The following is a 24,905-nucleotide window of genomic DNA, read 5'->3' as shown; positions in this document are numbered from 1 at the left end:
AATTTGTAGTGTTTTTGTAACGCAGTCTTTATTCCTGGTTGAGTGTTAGAGAAGGCCGTATGGCCTTAACTCTGCCAGGTTAAATAAATCATTATTATTATTATTATTATTATCAGGGAAAGGATTTATATGTAAATACATATTTACTTATAAAGCTAATATAATTTATATTTTGCATTATCTTTATGTTTCACAATGTGTAGGGTTGAAAAATCCTACTTTTATTTTCCATATTTTTCCATATTTTAGAGTTTAATACATATTTTCGTTAATTTCCATATATTTTCCATATTTCATATAAAACAGTCCATATTATATTAGGTTTAACAATAAAACAAAACAAAATTCCATTAACTTTTAAAAATACATTTCAACAATAGAGATTTAAACACATGTTCAGTAATCCCTTTAACATCAGAATTATTTGAAAATTAGCAGTCCTATCAACAATGGGAAAGTAAGTTACAAAACTGTATTAATTTAATTTAAAATTTTTAACAGACTTCAGTTGTGCAGCTCAACAGTTAAATGCCAGTCAGAGTACACATAGGTTCAGTTTTGTAAATCATACTATAAAGACGGTAAATATGCCAAAAGTACGTCATTCAGTCAATTTAAAATCAAAACTAACAAGTTACATTTCAGAATTTAAAGAAGATGGTTTATCAACTGACAATAAAATATTATTTTGTAATTTGTGTCAGTGTGCAGTATCATCTACACAAAAGTTCCTGGTGCAACAACACATTACAACTAGTAAACATCAGGCCAACAAACAACTAAATTCCAAGCAGAGACAATTGTTTTTAACACAACCAACAACATCGAATGTAAGATCTGAGTTTAACATCGACCTGTGCCGTTCTCTCATCTCTGCTGATATTCCTCTCTACAAACTAAAGAATAAGGTCTTCAGGGAATTCCTTGAAAAATATACTCAACATACAATCCCGGATGAGTCAACACTTAGGAAGACGTATGCTCCATCCATCTACGATGAGACAATACAGAAGATAAGAGATGAAATTAAAGATAGTTCAATTTGGGTTTCCATTGATGAGACTCCCGACAAAGAAGGTAGACTTGTTGGTAATGTAGTTATCGGTTTGTTAAGTGAACAATATTCTGAACGAATTCTTTTACATTGTGATGTTCTAGAAAAGTGCAATAACAAAACTATAGTTAAACTGTTCAACGAAGCTATGGGTATCCTGTGGCCAAAGGGTATTATGTACGATAATGTGTTATTCTTTATTAGCGATGCTGCCCCTTATATGGTCAAAGCTGGACAAGCATTATCTGTTGTATATCCTAAATTGACTCATTTTACTTGTGTGGCGCATGCATTTCATCGTGTGGCAGAAGTGGTCAGAGACAATTTCCCTAAAGTAGATTTGTTGATTTCATCAGTGAAAAAAGTATTTCTCAAAGCTCCCAGTAGAGTTAACGTGTTGAAAGAAATGTACCCTGAAATTCCATTGCCACCAAAGCCAATTTTAACTAGATGGGGTACATGGCTAGAAGCAGTTGAATATTATGCCGAACATATAGACTCTATTAACAATGTTCTCCTTGCATTGGACTCTGAAGATGCAGTCTCAATTGATACTGCGAAAACAGTTACCTGTGACATAAGTGTGAAGAATGACTTAGCTCACATTCAGCATACATTTTCATGCATCATAAAAACGCTCAAAAGTCTCCAAAATAGGCACCTTTCACTATCTGAAAGTTTTGAAATTATAAATAGTACTCTGGAACAACTGAATCGTGGTAGAGGTAAAGTTGCAGATGCAGTAAGAGCTAAGGTGGACACTGTACTTTCAAAAAACCCTGGATATGAAGAACTACAAAAGGTTGTTGCTGTGATGAGTGGTGAATCAACAGTGAAGATTAACTTGGACTTATCCCCAGCAGACATTGTGAAATTGAATTATGTACCAGTTACTTCTTGTGACGTCGAACGCTCTTTTAGTCAGTATAAATCTATCCTCAGAGACAATAGAAGAAGATTCACTTTTCAGCACTTGAAAGAAATGTTTGTAACCTATTGTTATGGTAACAGACAATAAAAATTGTGTTTTGTTGAAACTACATTGGAAGATAAGGTACGTCCATAGTCATTTTTTTATAATTTTAAGTCCATATTTAATTCCATATTTTGGTAAAAATCCATATTTAATTCCATATTTTGGTAAAAATAACTACATATATATTTACATATTTCATATATTTTTAGTCCATATAAATCCGTTCCCTGATTATGACTATTACTAGTATTGTAAGCAATTTTAAGGATCATTTACATAGGCCTAATTAATAAACATTTCAAATTTGTTTCTTGCTTCCTACTTTATCAATGTCACAACATATTAACCGGGACACAACAAAATGTCGAGAAATATGTACCTTCCATTCTTTGTTAATACAATGCAAACAAGACAAAAAGAAGAGCATCACAAAATTTTGAAGTAATTTATTTCATGTTAATAATCTTATTCGTTGCAGTGTTGCGAAACGATAAAAAATTATTAACTATCTTCATCCGGTTACATGCTTCCATCGTATCAAGGAGGCTATGGCAAGAAATGGGCATTATCTAGGGCAAGGAACCATAGTAAAAATTTCTCTGTAGTGACTGTTTTATGCAAAAGTGGTGTAAATGAGAACATTTGCACATGTTAATAATACTTGAATAAACTTTCTGCCCTATTTTATAATAAATTATTTTAGATCTTATCCACATCTGTGGAGTAACGGTTAGCGCGTCTAGCCGGGAAAGCAGGTGCCCCGGGTTCGATTCCCGGTCGTGGCGAGTTACCTGGTTGAGGTTTTTTTCCGGGGTTTTCCGTCAACCCAATATGAGCAAATGCTGGGTAATTTTCGGTGTTGGACCCCGGACTCATTTCACCGGCATTATCACCTTCATCTCATTCAGACGCTAAATAATATAAGCTGTTGATAAAGCGTTGTAAAATAACCTACTAAAATACAATTTTAGACTATAGATGCTCTACCTTGACCTTGCTTTATAACGTAATTGCTTCTTCATTTCAAAGTCGCTAGAATTGGATAGAATATGTCTAAGACCGGTAGTAATGTCGGTTATGCTTAATTAATAACAATGTGTTAGTTTGTTCCTTGGTTCAGGGCAAATAACTTATTTGCATAGAAATAAGGGCAGGTTAAGTTAGTGTTTTAGTATACCTAAGTTTAATTTACTTTTAATCGTCTATGTGTAACGTCGTTGCCTACGAAATTATCTGAACTAAAGCAAGGGAACCACCTTCAGTTTTCCTTTATTTGGTTGAGGGAGCATGTTGGGAATCAGTAACCATTTGCTACACACACTGAAGAAACACTTATCTCCAAAGCATTCAAATACAGTGCACTAAGTTAAAGAATAAAATCCAACAGAATTTTTTTTGTACCGGTACCTATTACTTGAAACAAATCCCTTATAATGTATCAATTTACCCAAAGTGCTGAACGTGCATGCGATATGCTATTGCGTTGGGATATGAGAGCTGTTCTGCATCTTCATGAGAGGTCTGAACTGCCAAGAATTTGATAGAAAGACTGTTATTAATTAATATTAAATACGTTCGATATTTTCTGTTGGCTCTTGCGATAGATGAAGCGTCATGATAAATGTAAATTGGTAGTATAGAATTTCGTCCTAGGAATTCGATATGAGGGAGGGTCAGGACAGTGATAAAGTAGTAGGGCTGAAGACACGTGCAGGGACAAGAACTTAATTGAGATGGGATCGGGATTAGTGCTCTCCATCGATGACTTCACAGGCATAACAGGTAAACTACTAAAGAATGTTTTCCAGATATAATTTTACCTTAAAGTGACATGCTACTGGGTTTTGTAATTTCTACAATTTTCATAATATTACTCTTGAATATTTTATATTGGTTAGATAGTGGTAAAATTTCTAAAAATTTTACTTAGAAAAATATGCATACAAAAATATGTGACATACTGAAAACTAATGTACTGGTGCACTTTTAGTAAATATTTATTAGGGACTCACACAAATATAATTGATTTCCTAAAAGTTAAAAAATGAAGCTAAGAATCCCTATGACACTCATTAAAAAGATTGTAACACTATCCAGCTAAATTAAAGCAGACGTTTGTAGACTCTTATTATACCTTATTTCGATTATTGTGACACTTTATTCAGTGATCTCAAGGTGAATTTATCCTAGAAACTGCAACGTGTTCATAATGCGTGTGTTCGTTTCATTTGTAATGTCCGCTACTACGATCACATTTCGCCTTCTTTCGATAAATTATTGTGGCTCAGGTTAAATGAGTGGAGAAAGTTACATTCCCTTTTTCTGTTATACCGAATTTTGCACACCTCTACTCCCTCTTTCTCGGTATCATAACTTAAATACTCGGTCACAATATGATAACACGCTAGAAATACCACTCCACACATCATCTCTTTATTCTTCATCTTTCACTGTTGCTACTTCTCGTCACTGGAATTCTCTGCCGCCTGAAGTCAAGGGTTGCCGAACTTTAATTTCCTTTAAATGTAAATTAGAAAAATATCTTATGATCAGCTGCCAGACCTAACGTATTGCAAATATTTAATGGAATGTATTCCACTGTATTTTTTTTATGAAAATCATGTTTATTTATCACTTAACGCCAATATGTATCCCACTGTGTTGTTTTTTTATTAGTCAATTTTTTGTGTACATTTTATTCAATTGTCGGTTTCTGGTCTAATTATGTAAATCCTACTTAATTGTAATCTAATACTAATATGTATACTAATGTGTTTATTTTTATTTTTACTATGTACATTTTTTATTGAATTATCGGCTTCTGTTTTTATGTGATTCGTATTTGATTCTAACAACGTTAATATGTATTTCACTATGTTTATTTTTATTTTATGAGGTAAATTTTATGTAACTATCTCTTTTGATCTCATTATGTACCTAAATTGTATCAGTATGTAATTACTTAATATTGATCCAGTTTTATGTTCAACTGTGTAAGCAAGTTTTAATCCTGGTTTAGTGTAAGAGAAGGCCTTACGGCCTTAACTCTGCCAGGTTAAATAAAGCCATTATTATTATTATTATTATTATTATTATTATGAGGCACGCTTTCTTCCTAGTCAATACTTTTAGTATCGTAAGATAAAATAAATAGGTTCTTTCAGCTTTTCTACAGCACATGACACTGAAACTCCGAAACCGCATTTTCCCAAGTTATACGGTGCTGGAATCTGTGACAGGTTAGTTACGTTATATTAGTGTAGGCTTTTGGTATGCCTATCATATACGAAGGAGACAGGTTAGGTTAGGTCAGTTTAGACTTAGCATATACGAATCTGTGACAGCTTAGGATAATTGAGGCTTTTAACTTAGTTTTCCTAGCATATACAGGTTAGGATAGGATAGTTTAGACTTTTGGTATGCCTGGAATATACGAACCTGTGACAAGTTAGGTTAGGTTAGTTGAGGTTTCTGGTATGCCATGCATGTACTAAGTGATGTGAAATGTGCGTTTCTCTTTCATTTATTTCACGAGTTAAATAATCATGTTTAGGTTACCTACACCAATCAATTCCTTCCAAATTTAGCAATTTTCTGATTGTTTCTGATTATTTTCCAAGTCAAATGACGTTCGTCCTATATGAATTCTTCACATTCAAGACTACCCTTCCCCTGAATATCAGACCTTTCTTTTTTTTTATTTCTTCGTAAAAAAAATATTGTGTCATATGTGATGGAATCTTCACGACAGTATTTCTTAAAAAAAAACGTAATCTTTTTGGCACCACATTTAAAAATGAAAAAAAAAAAAAAAGACCAAAAATTCATCAAAACTCAAGAGTGTGTACCAGTAGCACTTCCCCTTAAATGGTTGCAAACACTAAACTGAAGTTTCATCATTTTTATTCAATGAAATATCAGTAAATTATACAAATTTGTTAATTCCTCAATATAACATAGACAGTGAATATTTGCCAAAATTGTAACAAGGCACCAAAAACATACTTGCCTAGCTAATCTATATTTACCAACAAAAGATACTGATCATAACCTCAATTTTTCAAATAAATCAAGAGTGAATTGTGCTTTCAGCAAAACTAGTCTTCAAATTAAAATGTCCCTTTCCAATTGATTTAGCCTGGCTACAACAGTATTGCACTTCAAATGTTGTTACATACTTTCTAACAATGATAATACCAACAACAGCTTCACTGGATGATCAAGTAACCTAGATTTTATTTCTGCATTCTCTTCTTCTTCTTCTTCGCATTTATTATCATCACCACAATTCTGATCATTCCGACCGTCACAGAGTTCCTGAACATCACAGACAACCTGTTTTCCATTTCATCGTCATAATTAAATTGAAATATGTACGCCTAATAAAACAATGTGTACAAAAGAATACAGCTTGCAGAAACACGTGAAGACAAACTTGCAACTTTCAGTCATCAATGCCAAACGTATAACAGAAAGTCACAAAGGCCAAGTGGCCCAGCGAATAGGGATTATAAAGAATGGACACTTCGCATCGGTACCTTTGATGTAGCCGGACTGATTTCAATGACCTTCAAGCCGGCTAGAGCGTGAGATTCTGCTTTCTCCCTAGAGTTGGTGCTGACATCACACCAGCTAGCAGTCGATACAGTGGAAATATAACACATATAATTAATATATCTAGGTACATTATGTATTCAAAATAAAATAAATTGGATCCAAAAAATAATAAATCCGTCATTAACTGTAATGTCTAGACTCTAGAGTTCCTTTATAATGAGAGTTGAGACGTTGACCCCAACAACAATTAAAATATGTAATGATTTGATAGCACTGGAAATGGAAAAACAAAACTCTTACGAGAAGTAAAACCATATACTATATTATATTATATACAAATATTAAACGAATTCAATACTTAATTTTATACTGTATTATATTATTTTATAATATAATTTATTATGTCTGAAATATAAAAAATTATTATTACAACCAGTTTGTCACTGAGAAATAAGGAAAAGATGTTAACTTGAATTTATTTGAAGCAAAGCGTTACTGGATTATGCAATAAGGTAGGCGATGTTTGGATCCTGTGTCTCAACTGTATTCTCAATTATTATCTTAGCCTATGCTCGATTACACTAACCTCTAGCGCTGGAAAGTAGAACTAAACGCTGGCACACAGAGAAACAAAACACAGGAAAATTTGCTCAGTGTCCATTCTTTATAATCCCTATTCGCCGAGTGGCCGTCGGATTCAAGTGGCCCAGCGCATCTGCTTGGGTACGCCAGCAATGGAACTTCAGGGCAATCTTCAACAATTTCTTAACTTTTAATAACACTAAAAAACGAATAAAAATTGGAGAACTCCTAATTTTTTATGCCATCGCTTTTAATATTATTTATATGAAGGTGTATCACATATGTATGAATGTACTTTGAGATATGCTGGTTCTGCGAAATGCTTCCCACAGAAGTGACATTTGATGTCGTCTTCACTTTTATGCATGCGGGCGTGAATTTTGAGTTCCCCTGTCAGATGGAAATGCCTTCCACATACGTTACACTTGTGAAGGTGTGCATGGACTTTGAGACTGTCCGATCGTGTGAAAAACTTACCACAGACGTTGCATTCGAAGGGTTTGTTACCGGTGTGTTGATGCATATGGCCTCTTATTTTTACCTTGTCTGAAAAGGACTTGCCACAGATATCACATTTAAACGGCTTCACGCCTATATGACTCTGTAAGTGTCTCCTAAGAGAGAAGGAGGTCGATAAAACCTTTTTGCAAATATCACACTTAAAGGTTGATTTGCCAGCTGCGTCAGTATGTTCCGAGTCACTGCGCGATTGTGTCTGTATGCTGTCTTCTCTTGTGAAACATTCCTCGAAATTGTGGCAGTCACTGGCAGGTTTCTCTGAGGAGTCACAATTATTAGGGTCTAGCCTTATAGTCACGTGTTCGTCTTGCAGAAGTCTATCGTAATGTGATGAAACACTAATGTCTTGAGTGACTGCAATGCTGTGATGAAAATAGATGATTAGTCTAAATAAAAGCTAAAGTTCAAAAGACACAAGAAAACAAGATCAAAATACACACTTAAATATACAAATTAAAAGATCATTTAAGGTTTTCGTCCTTTGGTAGGAGTATTATTAGTAGCAGTAAAGAACACAGGCATTTTTACTTGCAGCAAATAATGATATAGGATTGAAAGTAAATTTCGAAAAGACAAAGTATATGACTATGTCTCGTGACCAGAATATTGTACGAAATAAAAACATAAAAATTGGAGACTTATCTTTCGAAGAGGTGGAAAAATTCAAATATGTTGTAGCTACAGTAACAAATATAAATGACACTCGGGAGGAAATTAAACACAGAATAAATATGGGAAATGCGTGATATTATTCGGTTGAGAAGCTTTTGTCATCCAGTCTGCTGTCAAAAAATCTGAAAGTTAGAATTTATAAAACAGTTATATTACGGATTGTTCTGTATGGTTGTGAAACTTGGAGTTAGTTAGTAGGGTTTAAAAAGGGCGCGTCAGCTACTATGGCTATTTGCGCCCTTATCTAAAATCATTCACTAAACACGAACATAACACAATAACCAGAATGCTTAAAAGAACTAAAAAGCGTTGTCACGGTTAAAACAAGGCAAACAAATGTAGTTTCAACAAGGTGAAGCATAAAAACCATAAAAGTGAGAAGTTCTCAGACCCTAAGTAGTATTTAAAAAGAAACAACAAAACAATAAAACAAATGCCACCAGAGCATTTATAAAATGCAAGGATGTAAAAGGTGTGAAACTTGGATTCTCACTTTGAGAGAGGAACAGAGATTAAGGGTGTTTGAGAATAAGCCGTTCGTTGAATACAGGCCAACTCTTTGTATGAAGAACAAAATACCGTTAACACATTACAAATTTATGGCTTACTGAAGCGGTGAAACCAACGACATACACTCACCTATCAGTTAAGACTTCATCCTCCTCAGGTTCTGTTCCCACATTGACTTCCTCCTTCACAGTGACCAAGTCAAATGACTGTTCCTAAAAACAGGAAAGTGTCCTGGAATAGGTGATCAAACAATCCATCGAATTTATGTGCTAGGGATCTGAATTAATGTCCTATGAACTCCAGATACAATTTTGTATAGACAAGGAGAAATCTTTGTTGAAAATTACAATTGCATTCCATTGTCTGGTTACTTCGAGTAATGTATTAATCCGTACACCAGAAAATTAGATCTAGAAGCATCATTAGAAAATTTTCAGATCATTTAGCTATCAGATACTTAAAAGATTAATACTATAAGAATGAATATATTTCAGAGCAAGATATTAAAGATTACTATACAAAGCGAATATATGCTACTGTAATTCATTTTGCAAAGTTTTGAACACTGCACTCCACCTTGGATATATAAAGCTCACACTTCCTGACATATGGTGCCGAAAATGTATAAGAAAGATCTCTGTCAACCATAAGAAATGAAGTAACTGAGGTCTGCAATTTTATTTTACTTAGATCTATTTATTTATTAATTGATTCATTCAGTCATTTATTTATTCAATTGTTCATTCACTGTATTAATTAATTTGCTTAGTTATACTCATTTATTCATTCATTTACTTATTTCATTTATTTATTAAGTTACTTACTTATTTACATAGTTACTTAATGAGTTAATTAGTTTGAGGTGTATGAAGAGATTGATTGTATTTCAAATGAAGGTTCCACTAAGAGAACAGACAGAGAAATAAGGGTTACATAAATGACCCAATGGTAAGCTTTGAAAGAGGAGGCACTCAAGTACAACATGTAAATCTGGAGACAAACATCATTACGATTCTTGTTGTGCATATGTTTCAAACAAATAAAACACTGACAGCCAGTTTGTCCAAGTAATGTTTAATTTTGCTTAACGAATGTTAAATTAACAGCAGTTGGTAATGATTCTACACATGTAAGACAATTTTTGATTGGCTAAAATTAATCTTTAAATTCTATATAATAGAGTGAGTCATGAAACTTACATAAAATGACAACCTGTTATAGTAGGTCACGCTCCATAAACAAACCGTTGACAAATGAAAGTTGTAGGTGACGTGCTGAATAATAATTACAAAGTAAGGTTATATTTCCTCATTGCTATTATGGATACGAAATACGAAAGAAATAAAATAACACTGATGTATTTAAACAGTCCAAAGTATTTTTTAAATGTTATATTACCAGTCATATGTTAAACAATCCCTACTGAGAGACACAAAATATTAATTTCGCAACTTCTGATCGAACAGCTGTGGAGACATCGGCCATATTTAACTAACTGTTAAACGAGTTAACTGCCCGAAATCCTACATTTAAAATTAACAAACTGTTAACAATCTGTTAAACCAAACTGGTGTTGAAAATATACAATTTTATTAATTAACAAACTGTTTAGAGTTTAACAGTCGTTCAATTTTCTAAAAATACTTGGAAAAACCAGCCATCAGAATTGAGAAATAATTCTGTTGCCTTATGGTGAAAGAGTAACTATTACAAGATTTTTAGTTTATCTTTTCAACTGTTTTGGCCTACAAAATTACCATCCGGAGGACATCAGGGTGTAAATATTAAAACACTCCGGAGCTATAGTACATAGCTTTATAATTAAACAAATGAAAACGAAATAACTCAATGAAATCGATAGCTGCCCACATAAATAGTTATTATACTCATACATAAAATAAAATTACTTGGTTGGGTTTTTCCCGAGGTTTTCCCCAACTATAAGTCAAATGCCAGGCAATCTTCATCTCGGCAAGAATTTGTAATGTTGTAAAATCTTAATTGTTCCACATCTTAAAGCTTCAATGCCAATGTAAGATCTGTGGAATTCACTAAAGTAAAATTGTTTGGGTTGATCACTAGGCCCTATCTTCATGTTATATCTGTTTCACTTATTTACTTAGTTACTTAATTACTTACCTACTTATTTACTTACTAACTTAGTTACTTTTTAGTTAATTATTTACTTACTTAATTACTTGCTAACTTACTTACCTACTTATTTATTTACTTAATTCGTTACTTAATTATTTATTTAAATATTGGATTACTTAATTATTTAGTTACATACTTAATTACTTAATCACTTAATTGGTTTATTACGTTTAGAAACAATATCAATAATAATTAAGGATTCAGGCATAATATTTGACAAAATTTTAACTTTTAAGTCACATACTACATCAATTTTTAATTATGCTTATAAAGCACTTGGATTTGTTATAAGAAATTCAAAACTCTTTAATAATCCTGCAGTCCTGAATCTACTATATAACAGTTTGATTAGAAGTAAATTACAATATGCCTCAATCATATGAGACTCAATGCTTCAAGATCAACAACATGTACTTAAAATTATTCAGAATAAATTTTAAAGATATATGTGTTTTAAATCGTTTAAAAACTCTTGCCCTATTCGGACATCAACACTGCAGCTAAGATCAATGTTTAATAAGAAATCCCTCCAACATAGGAGATATGTATGCACAATGTTATTTCTCAGGAGAATACTGAGAAACAAAAGCGATTCTTCAGATATATTGAAAATAATTCCTTTTTATGCTCAGTTCGTTAAGTCATGTAAAAAAGTACTTCATATTCCTAGATCAAAAACAGTCAGTCATAAAAATTCACCCCCAATCAGAATGTAGTCCCTTTATAATAAATTAAATAACCCCAATGATAATTATTTATATTTAGGAACAGATGATATATTTAAGAAACACATTTACGTAAATTTGGTTACTTAAGAAGGTACGTCTGTCCCTCTCTCATTATATTCAGATTATTCAGTTACTCATTGTATATGTTATAAAACTCTGCTGGAAATTTAAATTTGTTTTACATTATTAACTATTCTCTTGTAAATAAAATGCTAAGAAAGTGCTTTTATGGGCAATAATGTGTACTTTAAATAAATGAATGAATGAATCAATGAATAAATGAATAGATAAATAAATAAATGCATAAATAGATAGATAGATAGATAGATAGATAGATAGATAGATAGATAGATAGATAGATAGATAGATAGATAGATAGATAGATAGATAGATAGATAGATAGATAGATAAATGAATAAATAAATTTATCTGAATATTTAGTTTGGTTAATTAGTTATTTACGTAATTATTTAATCAATCCTATCTACTTACTTACATATCTACCTATCTACATATTTTGTGAAAATTGCATTATCTAAAGAAAGAAAAGGCACACGGCTCTCAAACACAACTCACCTCGGCTTCGTATTTTACTGCACAAACATTAATAGGTTCTTGAGCTTCCTCTAATGTAGGATCATAGCTGTCATCCACGCTTTCTGTCTTTATTCCAGTCACGTCTTGGCCAAACATGTTGCCATCCTGCGAAATATATACACATCCTAATTACGTAACATATTTTAGGAGCTGCTATTTACCATCGTTTGTACATGCAAAAGCAATCACTTCACTGAAAAGGGAAGTACTCGGGTTGTCAGAAAGAAATACTGGATATTTCTACACCATTAGCAAGAGCTAACGGAATAGTTTTCGAGTCTAGACAGACACATCTGATTTTTTACTGCCTTTATGCTGAAATCATACTTACACTCTGGCTGTCATTGTTGCAATAGTGAAACATTAGTCGAATCGACGTATCACTATGCAAAAAAAAAAAAAATGGTCCAAACAACCGGGAACATCGAATTTATGCTGGTGACCAGCAGTGAACATATTCTCGCAAACTGAATCAAAAGCCAAATTTGTTTGACGGCGATTCGAAGCAATATAGTTCTCTGACCTCATACCTCATTTAGAGTAGGAACACTGCTGATTGGAAAGCTATTCGATGAATACAACGCGAAAGTAACAGACACAAGACCATCTTGACAATCAGCAAATCTCTTGCAGAAGAAGGCGAATCTTCACAATCAGCCAAGTCTGCCAAAGTCGAAGGTGAATCGTTCCAATGAGAATATTTGCCCTTGCTGGAAAAGAAAGCTCGAGCAACTGTCGCCATTACTGATGAGCTCAAAGGAAAAATTGCTGCTTTTTTGAGGAAAAAAGCTGAAAGTCTTAAAAGGTGACAATTGAAGCTCGATTGAATATGTAAGTAGCTTGCGACAAATTCAATGCTGGAAAAAGGAACTTGCTTGACGTGGAAATAGAGATTTGTTGAACATGTTCGATATTTGGTATTCTCGGACTTAAAAAATGCAGTAAATCTGGGTTATCCGATTCACGAGTTCGACATTAAAATTTGGACCCTAGGCAACGAGTCCGTCGGTAAAATGGAGTACTCAACTGACTTCATACTTGTGAATGACAGACACTTAAGTATCCGCCATTAGTAAAAATATTTTTTTATGGAAATGTAGGCCTACTTCATGACAACTGCTACAAATGATGACTTCTGCATTGCTCGGAGTCCTATGTCGAACACATGAACGTAAATAAATGGGAATATTTTTTATATTATATTGCAAATTATTTCGTATTTAACGTGGCAAGTGTGAAGGTCGCCTCTGCTTAAACGCACTCGAAAATCAGATGTTTCATTTTAGATTCCGTAACTACATCATTAGTTCTTGCTAATGATAGAAATATCCAACATTTCGTTCTGAACCCTCCAACTGTGTCACTGAACCAGGGACTAACCTAACCATTTCTACAAGGGACAACCACTGTGTGCAACCTCACGTTAAGTGCGTGCAATATCGGCTCAAGTTATATGGATTTAGACTTTACCCAAAAAATTTAACATGATGTAATTTGGATATAAGTTAAAGTTATTTCTAAATCATGCTATAAAAATATAGTCCTGACCAACCCTTCAAAACTTGTATGTAAATAACAAAAAATATCCTGTGATATGATGGAAATGGATCAAGAAGTTGTAGGCTTGATTTTCTACACACTGTAATTCAGTCTATCGAACATAAACTAGAAAACATATTGGCCTACTTTCGCGTTATTTTAATTGGTCAGCACTAAGGTTTGCTTCTTAAATAATGAAGATATCTACATTATTATTTGAAAGTATATCGGCTAGTTCAGTCTTCTTAGCTGATGTTATACCGCCAGCATTCCATTGTAAGATGTTTAGTTGATTCTGAATCATTAAAGTAGTCCCCGCCTGGAAATCCGATTGGGGGACTATTTTACCTCCAGATAATTTTACCTTAACGGTCTTCTTTTCATATTCGAGTGGCTAAATGGCAAGTTGTAGCCGATTTAAGTGAACACCATATTTTAACGTTTTGGTGGCTACTTCATTCACACACAACCCCCAGAATGTCTGAAGGACCACACCTGCTGTTGGTTGACGGGTCCATTGGACCTAGCTGGGAGATCTTGTTGATCACAGCTTTCCCTCCTTAAGCCACTGGAGGACGATTTTAGTGCCATAGCAGGTCAGCACTAGGAACAGAAAAGTAGAAAGAGGAGGAAGGAAAGGGAAATGAACCCCTAGGCCTCGAATGCTCTAATGCCGTCGGGGTCGAAGAAAGTAAGAGTTCAGGCAGAGGACTGGATAGGAAAGGGTAAAGAGAGAATTAGGTATTGGATAGAGGAAAATTATACCAAATTCAGTCATTAACTCATCAAGCTGACCAGTGCTAATTGATGAGTAGCCCCTCCCTTGTAAAATTATGCTTAACTTACTAACAGCTGCATCACGGGAAGGTAGGGATGGGACATTGGGTATTTGTCCAGGTTGGTTCCTTAAGGCCTTCAATGGGAAGGATTAATGGTGCTCCCCCCTGTATTCGACAGATACCTAAACACCTCAAAATCTGTGCTTCAGTGGCTGACCATGATAATATCTTTGAAAAACATTGGAGTGCAAGAGGTCAAATGACTTTATTGTCAAACACCTGGCATTAGAAAACAACAACAACAACTTTTTCGTTATATGTATGTTCTTCATATACATATCGCATATACTAAATATTTTCAAATTACCTCCGGTAAAGGCTTCGTGTCTTCTATAGACGTGTTATCTATTGCTTCTATATTCAATGGATCCTCCTCCATCTTTATCTTGATTGCATCCATCCCTGAAAAGAGCGAATACAAATTAATACCTATTAATCTGAAGTATGAATGCAATGGTGGAAAGCTTATTCAGATTGGAAACAAAATATCTGTTGTAAAACTGTTAATCGTTTCCCAAATTATAGAATATTGTGAAAGACGTTTAATATCAATACGCATAAAACTCTGATGTAACAATAATGCCTTACCGAGCAACGTGGTTCAATGGTAACGCATTTCGGAGATCCCAGATCCAAAAGCCGTGGTGTGCGAATCTGAGGTTTTTCATGATTTTCTTTAGTCAAGAAGGCAAACACCGAATTGGAGATTTATATACCATGATTCATCACCACCTTAATCACCAGTATCATTATGATATTGATCAATAAAAACAGCTGGGCTTTTCTATAGTAGAAGAAACTGAAATTACCAACTTCCATTTCTTTTTTTTCTTTAAGTTCTACGGTTTTTGGTATGCCTTTCATAAATTAATCTGTAACAGGTTAGGTTAGGTTAATTTAGTCTTTAGTATGGATTTCTTACAAGGTAAGATAGGTTAGTTTAGTGTTCGAGAATAAGGTTCTTAGGAAAATACTTGGGGCCAACAGGAATGAAGTTACAGGAGAATGGAGAAAGTTACACAACGCAGAACTGCACGCATTGTATTCTTCACCTGACATAATTAGGAACATTAAATCCAGACGTTTGAGATGGGCAGGACATGTAGCACATATGGGCGAATCCAGAAATGGATATAGAGTGTTAGTTGGGAGACTGGATTAATCTTGCTCAGGATAGGGACCAATGACGGGCTTATGTGAGGGCGGCAATGAACCTGCGGGTTCCTTAAAAGCCATTTGTATGTAAGTAAGTAAATTCATTATTATATCTGAATAACGAACCATGATATAGTGAGGATCACGTAAGTTCAGTTCCCAAACAGCAAATATTTCCGCCTTGTCAGTGTTGCCAACTGTTACCAGATATCACCACATGTAGTAAAATCACGATCCTATGTACTGAATGACTTCTTTACTCACAGTACTTTACCTTAATGTTGGAAGGTTATTCTAAATAGTTTCAATAATAATGAGAAATGTATTGCTATGTTCTATTCTTTTATTCCTTTACATTATTATTAGTATTAGCATTAATAGGTTACTAGACGTAAATATACAACAAAGTATAGTATATAATATTCAAGAATCAAATCTGTTCCAAGACCAATTAAATTATTGTCACTCCACTTCAAAGATTCCAGCGTACATATACTGTACTTCCTAAAGGTAGATAAATTAATAACCAATTGACTTTTGGTTGGAATTCGAATGAACTTCTGATTATCTTTTGAAATTAGTAAGGAAATGGATAATACAACTAGGCTAAAACTGAAATAATAATAAATCAACTTACAAAAATAATTTTGGTCCTTAAAAGCCATAAGTAATTTCACTTCTAGATACCTTTTTAAAGATTTCATTTGTTTGTAAATTGCTTAATAATGCTACACTTACACTTATTATTTCTGCAACTCCACGTCTGTCATTGAAAAAATGTATGATACATAACTGTGAAGTCTCTTTTTGGCTCTTGTGTCCTAAATTTAAATAAGAAAAAGCAAATGATTCAAGAAATGTGAGCTGGTGAAAATTAAATACTCAATTAATAAAATAATTACTACCAAAAGAATATTTTATTAATTCTATACAAAAGATGGATTACACAGAACAGATGGCCAGAAATCATAGATTTATACACAACATACAGCATGAAACGATCATCAAAAAATGCTTTTTGTACACAATAACATCTTTCAAACGAAGTGAAATAGCCAATAAGTTCAATAAATATTATGCTAATAAGTAATAACTATAATTAATAATTATCTACAAGTTGTAAAAGGGAATAAAATAGTATATTGTTGAAATTAGGGGGTTATGGTTTATTACGTGTATTTATAATTTTAATTACTTTTTCTACATTTAATTATATTTTAATTTCTATTAGATTAGTTGGTGGTGTGGTTGTTAGTTTTATCTGTGTACGTCAGACTATTAAGGAAAAACTGAAAGAAATATTAAATCTACTATCTACTTTATATAACAATATTTAATCAAGAACTGAATATTACTATTCATTTAATAACATAAGACCCAAAACATCTCCAAGTCCAGACAATACACATGCTGATTTTCTTAAACATGTTGGCAAACAAGCAAACTCACTACTTTTATCTTGTAATCTCATCTAAAATACAATATCTGTCTGGAGAAAATCTATCATAACATCAATTTTGAAAAGCAATTATTCAACTAATATCTTTTCGAGTTATCGACAGATACCACTTACTAGTATGATAGCCAAAATTATGGAAGAGATGATTTCATAGATTGAATTGGTTCCTGGAATCTAGTAACTAACTTTCATTTTATTGGGTTGACTTTAGAGAATTGCATTAAACAAATGGACAGATTTTAAATTTTAGTCAAGATATTAAAGATATTTTAAACAGAAAACAAAACAACTTAACAATTTTAATTTATTTTCAAGGATCATACGGCTCTGTAGATATAAATCACTTAAGAAATTGCAAACTTAGGGTGTCCATGATAAAGTGTTACACTGGGTCAGTGACTTGATTATTTGATTCATTGTCACAAATATGTAAATAGAGACAGATTCATCTGGGTTTCCCACATTGTTGTTTTCAGGAATACATTTTCCAATATTAATGTCGATGGTCTAACTAAAGAAATAGATCTTATGATAATCTCATCATTTGCAGATAATATGGTTGTCTAGAACAAAAAATCACAGTCCACAAATATTAATAAACTGAGCCAAAATCCCAACAGACTTTTTGACTCTACTTGGAGAACTCAAACTTGCTCAATTAAGGGAAACTTTACTAATAAAACACAATCCCAAGTTATTTCAAAATGAATAGTATATAAGTTAACTTTAACAGATGATGTTAAGAAATGTGATACTTCTCCAGACATTTTAAAAATCATTAGAAACGATAAATGATCTGGTCAGTGAGCGACTACATACAGTATTTTTTATAGATGGATCCTGTTTACCAAGCCATAGATGTAGTGGTGTTGTAGTACAATACCAGTATATTCCCTTTTACAGGGAATTATATTCAAACACTTGTTTGCCCCATTTTAACCGTGACAACGCTTTTTAGCTTTTTAAACATTCTGGTTATTGTATTGTGTTTGTGTTTAGTGAAAGATTATAGATAAGGGCGCAAATAGCCATAGTAGCTGACGCGCCCTTTTTAAACGCCACTAACTAACTAACTAACTAACTAACTAACTAACTAACTAACTAACTAACTAACTAACTAACTTCAAACACTGACTAATTTTGATAGTGAAAATTTAGATACACTTTTAAGCTTACAAAATCTCCAGTATCGACTTCATAAATCTGAGAAGGCTGTCATACTATCAGATTCAAAATCAGATGTTCTTGCTGCAGTAATGGACGTAACAGCATGAAATCTCAATATTTTACAGTGTTTTAATATTTTAAGCAAAATGGTCGAATTACATCGACGATTGGTACTTCCGTGGATCCATGAACTTTATGGAGTGGGAGGTAATGAGGTAGCTGAAAGGTAGCAAAATTACTGTAAGGTTATCTATACCTGCATCTTACCACACTGTTAAAAGAATAACAAGATCAGAACATGACAATGTGGTAACAAAAATCGGAATGATTCTAAAGCAAATGAAAAAATTGCAATAGGCCATCCGGCGTCTGCTCCACGATGGAGGAAAATCCTCAGAAGAAACCAACTAATCAGACCAAATGGGGGATCCAAACTATCCTCGAGTGCAGCTCTGAATTTGCAGGCCAACGAGTCTACCGACTAAGCTACATTGGTGGCTCCACTAAAAATATGAAGTACATGGCACTCAGATTATTAAATTGACAAACCTAAACAATTATTCATCAGTTAAGCTATAAAATATAATACATAGCAAGCAAGTTAAGTCAATTTAAAAGTATAAACAATTCAATCAGTTGAAATATACAGAAACTGATAATAAATATCATGCAAATTACTTCACATTACAAGCATAAACAATTCATCACTTGTGGTATACAGCCTACTATTTAATTTACAGCACATACAATTCATCAGTTAAGCTATAGACCTACAGTCTACTATTCAATTTACAGCATATATAATTCATCAATTAAGCGAAACAAAAATATAGTACAATACATAGTAAAAATAATACACCTAATTTAATAACTGAACTTCTATGAAAATCTACAGTGGCAGTACTCATATTATCACAGGCCATGATTGTCTCAAATATTTACAAAGAACTGATATTTCAGAATCTCCCCATGCCATTTCTGAAATCTCAATGAAGATATGGATCATTGTCTTGACTGTTTAACTTTACACAGCTTTCAATCATCTGGTTAAATATTGGAGTGCAAGATAACAAATGACATCAACTGCTGAACACTTGGTATCAATCAACCAACAACTTCATTACATTAAAGGGGAAAAAAAACTGAAAGAATTAATTGTATATAGACACAACACATAAGACAAGGCCGCTTCAGAACAGTAATTGGCAAGGCTCTGTTGTTTTAGGATTCTTATGTAGATTCAATTTCACCTGAAAGAAAAAAGTAGCATCTATAAGTAGTAGTAGTAGTAGTAGTAGTAGTAGTAGTAGTAGTAGTAGTAAAGATAATAATAATAATAATAATAATAATAATAATAATAATAATAATAATAATGACTGTGAAGTATGGAAATTAATATTGCAATGTTATATCAAAAGGTGATTTCACACCATCAACTCTTATCAATTAGTACAACTCTTATCATTTAGTACAATAAATCTATTATATTCAGTTGCAATCACCAGTAGCTGTTCTTTCCTCCATTTTGTTGTTGGCTGATTTTTCACAAGTCTGCTATGATATGCAGCACTATCCATGACAATAACGCATTGCCCTAATGTTCTCAGGTCAACAACTGTGTTTGCACCCACTTCTCAACTACAGGGCTATTCATAGCACTATGGTAGTCCTGACTTTTCTTTCAATTGCATGAAAAAATTAAATCAGCACCTGCAATAAAAATTATACCTGGGCATATAATTACGTCACATGAATTCACAGCATTTAAATAAAGAAAATAAAACATAACATAACATAACATAACATGACATGACATGAGATCCTCTTTGGTGAAAGGCTTTCCCACGTTTTTATTTAGTCACCAATTTTTATATTTTTGTACCCTGATTTAAAAAATTACTCTTGCCAAATTTATGTAAAATATAAATCAATATAACTTACCGAGTATAAATCCACCTTTCGTTCCGGCATCTAATCTTCCACTCTCATTTGTTGGTCTATGAATAACACCATTCATGTCACTGGAAACTTCACCTGGTTTATTTCATGAATAAGTGGGTGATCATACTTAAAAAAACAGAGAGAGAAAAGCAATTCACATTGACACTCTAAGAGACACAAAAATTTTAAAGACAGGAAAACCGTTCAAGAATTTTATAACTAACCTCTAGTTATAATATGAAACTATTAATTGCAAAACATGTTGTTCCCACCTGAATTCATTACTAGTAGCCTATATTAATTGCAATTTCATATTCCACATAAGTGTTAATCTATTTGTTAGTAAAAAATTCAATCACTCAATGTCTCACAATACATTGAAATTTACCATTCATAAAAATCCAAGTCTCATCCAAGAATACTACGGGTTTAGGGTTCTCACGCTCCACATTTCTTATATATTCTCTTAAAAACGAATAACATCACTTTCTCATACATGTGTATAAGGATCCCCTTTGCTCCATAGAAATTTCATCTCTTTCAAAATTTTTTTCACCGATGATAAGGATACTCTAAATAAATATGTTTCATAATCATCATTCATATGTTCCAGAACTTTTGCTGCTGTTAGTACTTCCCCTGTAACAGTAAATGAAAATTATGCCATATTTTTATACATAGGCCTATGACTAATATCAGAATTACATTGCATAAATCAACACAATAATTCCTGTAACTTCCCTACCTTTATGTAACTTGTCATAAATAAATCTCGCAATTGCATCTTTCGTAAAATCATCAGCATCAGTCACTGGATGTTTACGTAGTCTATGTTTTCCTGGTGTCACGAGTGGGGTCCCCTTGTGTGAATTTATCACTTTCGTGGCTGTAGTTAAGCCAAGCTGTAATAACAAACAATAACATAATACTTCTAAAAATTGTTACATCATAAAATTCATGCATAATACCAACATTTACAGCTATATGAATAGAAAATGATCAACATGTTAGGTTGGGTCTACGATAGGTTTAAGTAGGCTAATATTTAGGTAATTCTCCAGAAAAGCTACACCAAAGAAGGCATAATTTTATTTTGTTTAATTGATTTCTGTGATATTTACATAGTGATGAACACGTGGTTTTAGTGCACAGCCACAAATACTTTCAGCACAAAAATCCTTTGACACTTACCTGTATATTCTAATGCATTGTTGTAGTCCCTCCCTCAAACTTGTTACTAATTACCAATATAACATGCGAGAGGTCCATGACGAAGAGAAATGGTTAGTTTCCCAGTAGTGCGTCCTCGTCCTCTCGAGTGTTATATCTTAACAAGTACTTTGGGTGGTGTAGCTTTTCTGAAGAAACACCATATTTAATATTACTTAGACCAGTCATGAATAAATTATTCAGCCAGAGTCAACGTTCCTATGCTTTATAGAGTATGTTATATAGTTATTATATAAAACTGAATTATTTTTAAGCACCATAACAGGCCAACATTCATGTAATATTTGCTGCAATATCAAGTTAATAATTACAATATGACTTGTATTTTCTTCGGCCGATGTGGCATGTAAATTGTGATCTGAACGGTTAATTTAATACCAAAAGAGAAAACTGGAAATTTACTTTCGTGCTGTTTGATTACTTGTTCGTCTAATTTGTAAATGTATTTAAGCTATCACCTACTGCAGTATTACAGTATCTTAAATGTATTTAGTTTGGCAATATGAAAATCACTGACTTGATTAAACATTAGGCCTAACCTAAAAATTTGTTTTGTTTGACCACAATCATGAAATTATTAGTGCAAACTCCTAAAACTGAATACCACTTTGAAATGTATGCTTAAGAATACTTACTCCTAATAATTGTCCTATTCTGGTTGAAATTGCTGTCTCCGTTAGCATAATTCCTTCTTAATTATCTTCTTTCTTCAACTCATTATACACGTGAACTACAGATTTCTGAAGCGTACTCTGAATGCCACACATTTTCTTCCTTGGAGGAGTCACTGCAATACTATTTCATTTTTTTCACATAGTAATAAAAATCTAAACACGAAAGAAATTCATTAAAATTTGAAATAATATTTCTATCCATTACCCACGTGCATTATCACGCCCAAGTATATTATATTCATTCGTACTTATCTGACTATTCTTGAATTATAACCACAACGCAACACATAACATAACTATTATGTATTAATATTAATACTAATATTAATTAATTATTAATAAGTTCGAATTTCACTATCTTCCAGTAACCGGCTGAGAAATCTAGTACAATTTTAATTTCATGGAACTCCAGTACCGGCAAATATTGTCGATATTTGCCTCAGCTGCCAACATACCGGTTACAAAATCACTACCATTTATAGTATTTGTCAGTATCGAAATTCGAAACGAAGTTGGCAAAAGAAAATTCAACCTTCAAACTAGAAAATCACCATAATCCACTAGCATTTGTAGTAATGGGGGAAAAATGGTTAGGTTTCACCCTTAGGGTATCAAGTTACCTGATCTTCCCTATATACAAATTCTTGAACTTTCTCAAACATATATCCTCCAATTAATATTATAAACAGACTGTAATATTTTATTTGGGATCTCGTTTTCTTTCAATATAATTAATAGTTTTTCTATTTTAATTTGTCAAAAGCTTTTTCATAATCTATGAAAGTCATGTGTAGTCCTAAATTAAATTCTTGTCGTTTTTCTAATATAAGCTTTAAAGTGAAATCACCGTCAGCACATGATGTCTTTTCTAAAATCATTTTGTTCTTCAGTAATCAATGTTCTATATTAAATACTGGTTGTTAGCTTCTTTTTCAAAATAAATGAATAAATGTGGTATCTAGCATTAAGTAAACTTATCCCTCTGTAATCAAATACATTTATTTAATATGTTTTATTTCCTTTTACAAATATCTGTAGTCCTAACGTTTTTACTAATAAATTCTTTTGATTTATGACTAGGATTTTGCTCTTCATGAATGTGAAAAGCAAGAATTTTCATTACCTTAGAAATCTGAGATACGGTGGGCCTATTTGATTGAAATACTCTTTCACGTTAAGGTTTTCTCATTTAATAACTTCGTGGTAAGTACTCACGAAGATTATGAAATATATGTGGCACAGCAATGGGATCCAGTTTCCACCTCTCCCTTGGAAGCTCCACTTCTTTACCATTTATGACGAAAATGTCGTTCTTTAGGAAAAGTTCGTCGGCGAAATGCAAATCACACACAAAACTTTTGTTGCATAAAGGAAAATCTTGACGCGCAATAGCTTCTGCCCACTTCACAAACAGAACTTCGTTCTTTGGTGGCGAAAAGAAATGTCTCCTTTCACTTGAATCTTTATTGTAACACGATTTACAGCCAGGAACATAACAATGGTCGGCATTTTCGTGTGTTTATGTGAGCAGAATTTTCCACTACACATATATCTGCAACATGTAGCGATTTAAAAAAAAAATTACATTGATTTACCGGCTAGACATTTTCACGGCACTTTTAATCATATCTGCACGCCGTTTTAAGGTTTTTATCGACTCTAGAAATGTCAGATTTCTTTCAAATTTGGTAAATAATATTTTCGCCTCATCCAGAAATTCATTTTTTCTAGTTTTAAAAAGTATACAACTTGTACCAACTATCTCAATAATTTCATAATCATTTGGGCATTTATAATATAAGGGCATTTACTATATTTTCTACACCTTACGCCATCTTTAGTGTCTATTTCTCCTATTTCACATTTTCATACATTTATTATCCTTGTCAAAGAAGAAAAGTAAACTTCCAATAGGGACAAGGACTTGAGGTACCAGAATGAAGCTTAAATATGCGGCTATGTTGTGAACCAAAATTATTATTTTCAACCGATTATAATTACTTTATTCCATAAATATACAAATATACGTATATACTTAAAAAAAACATGCTTATATAATGTGACACACCTTTCAAAGGTTGAAGATAAATAAATAATGTTGGTATGTACCATTTATCATATGTAGGGGATCATTTTGCGAAAGATTTACCCTGGGTCAATTTATACTGGAGTTAGGTCGGTCTAAAATTATATTAATCTTTGGGCCCCAAATTCGATTTTCAAGATTGAATTATATAAATTACTTACTTTGAATCCAAGAATCATGTCACCAAAGTTTGAAAGGGATGAAGGGAAAAATTTGGATTTTTGTCCTAAGACTTGACTACTTTTAAATCAAGATCAAAGATGCCGTGGTGACATTCTATGTTTCAATACTGTTGTATGATCTGTCATTTTATCTATGAATGAACGTAATTAATTGACGCTCCGTGACTACGCCTTAATACGGTTACAAAGTCTCATAAATTCAGAGCAGTAATCAATAATAGATGAATCAACACGGACAGAATTCTATTTGGCTTGGTTAAACTGTATCACAGGGTTGCCAGATT

At 32.9% G+C, this 24,905-nt stretch overlaps 1 protein-coding gene and 1 long non-coding RNA gene across 4 annotated transcripts; both read right to left on the bottom strand.

Annotated features, from left to right (window-relative positions):
* Positions 1 to 5,918: 5,918 nt before the first annotated feature.
* LOC138691943 (zinc finger protein OZF-like) lies at positions 5,919 to 24,905 on the bottom strand. Of its 2 annotated transcripts, none has more exons than XM_069814604.1 (5): positions 24,601 to 24,905; positions 15,035 to 15,129; positions 12,329 to 12,454; positions 9,000 to 9,082; positions 5,919 to 8,050 (listed from the first exon to the last, which is right to left on the bottom strand). In XM_069814604.1, exons 2-5 carry the CDS (start codon positions 15,125 to 15,127, stop codon positions 7,426 to 7,428), a joined length of 927 nt encoding a protein of 308 aa, XP_069670705.1. In that variant the 5' UTR covers positions 15,128 to 15,129; positions 24,601 to 24,905; the 3' UTR covers positions 5,919 to 7,425. The 2 variants fall into 2 exon arrangements, with proteins under 2 accessions (XP_069670705.1, XP_069670706.1); XM_069814605.1 differs by having other exon boundaries at positions 5,919 to 8,085; positions 24,601 to 24,901.
* Positions 16,769 to 22,987, bottom strand: LOC138691928 (uncharacterized). 2 transcript variants are annotated; one of them, XR_011329992.1, is made up of 6 exons: positions 22,315 to 22,987; positions 21,195 to 21,351; positions 20,838 to 21,088; positions 20,450 to 20,575; positions 20,011 to 20,218; positions 16,769 to 19,758 (listed from the first exon to the last, which is right to left on the bottom strand). It is a non-coding gene; the product is annotated as an uncharacterized lncRNA (long non-coding RNA). The 2 variants fall into 2 exon arrangements; XR_011329991.1 differs by having other exon boundaries at positions 20,011 to 20,575.

Source organism: Periplaneta americana, chromosome 16 (genome assembly GCF_040183065.1).
Source record: "Periplaneta americana isolate PAMFEO1 chromosome 16, P.americana_PAMFEO1_priV1, whole genome shotgun sequence".
NCBI lineage: Eukaryota > Metazoa > Arthropoda > Insecta > Blattodea > Blattidae > Periplaneta > Periplaneta americana.
The sequence above is the reverse complement of the archived record's forward strand: the minus strand, read 5'-3'. Positions and strand labels throughout refer to the sequence as shown.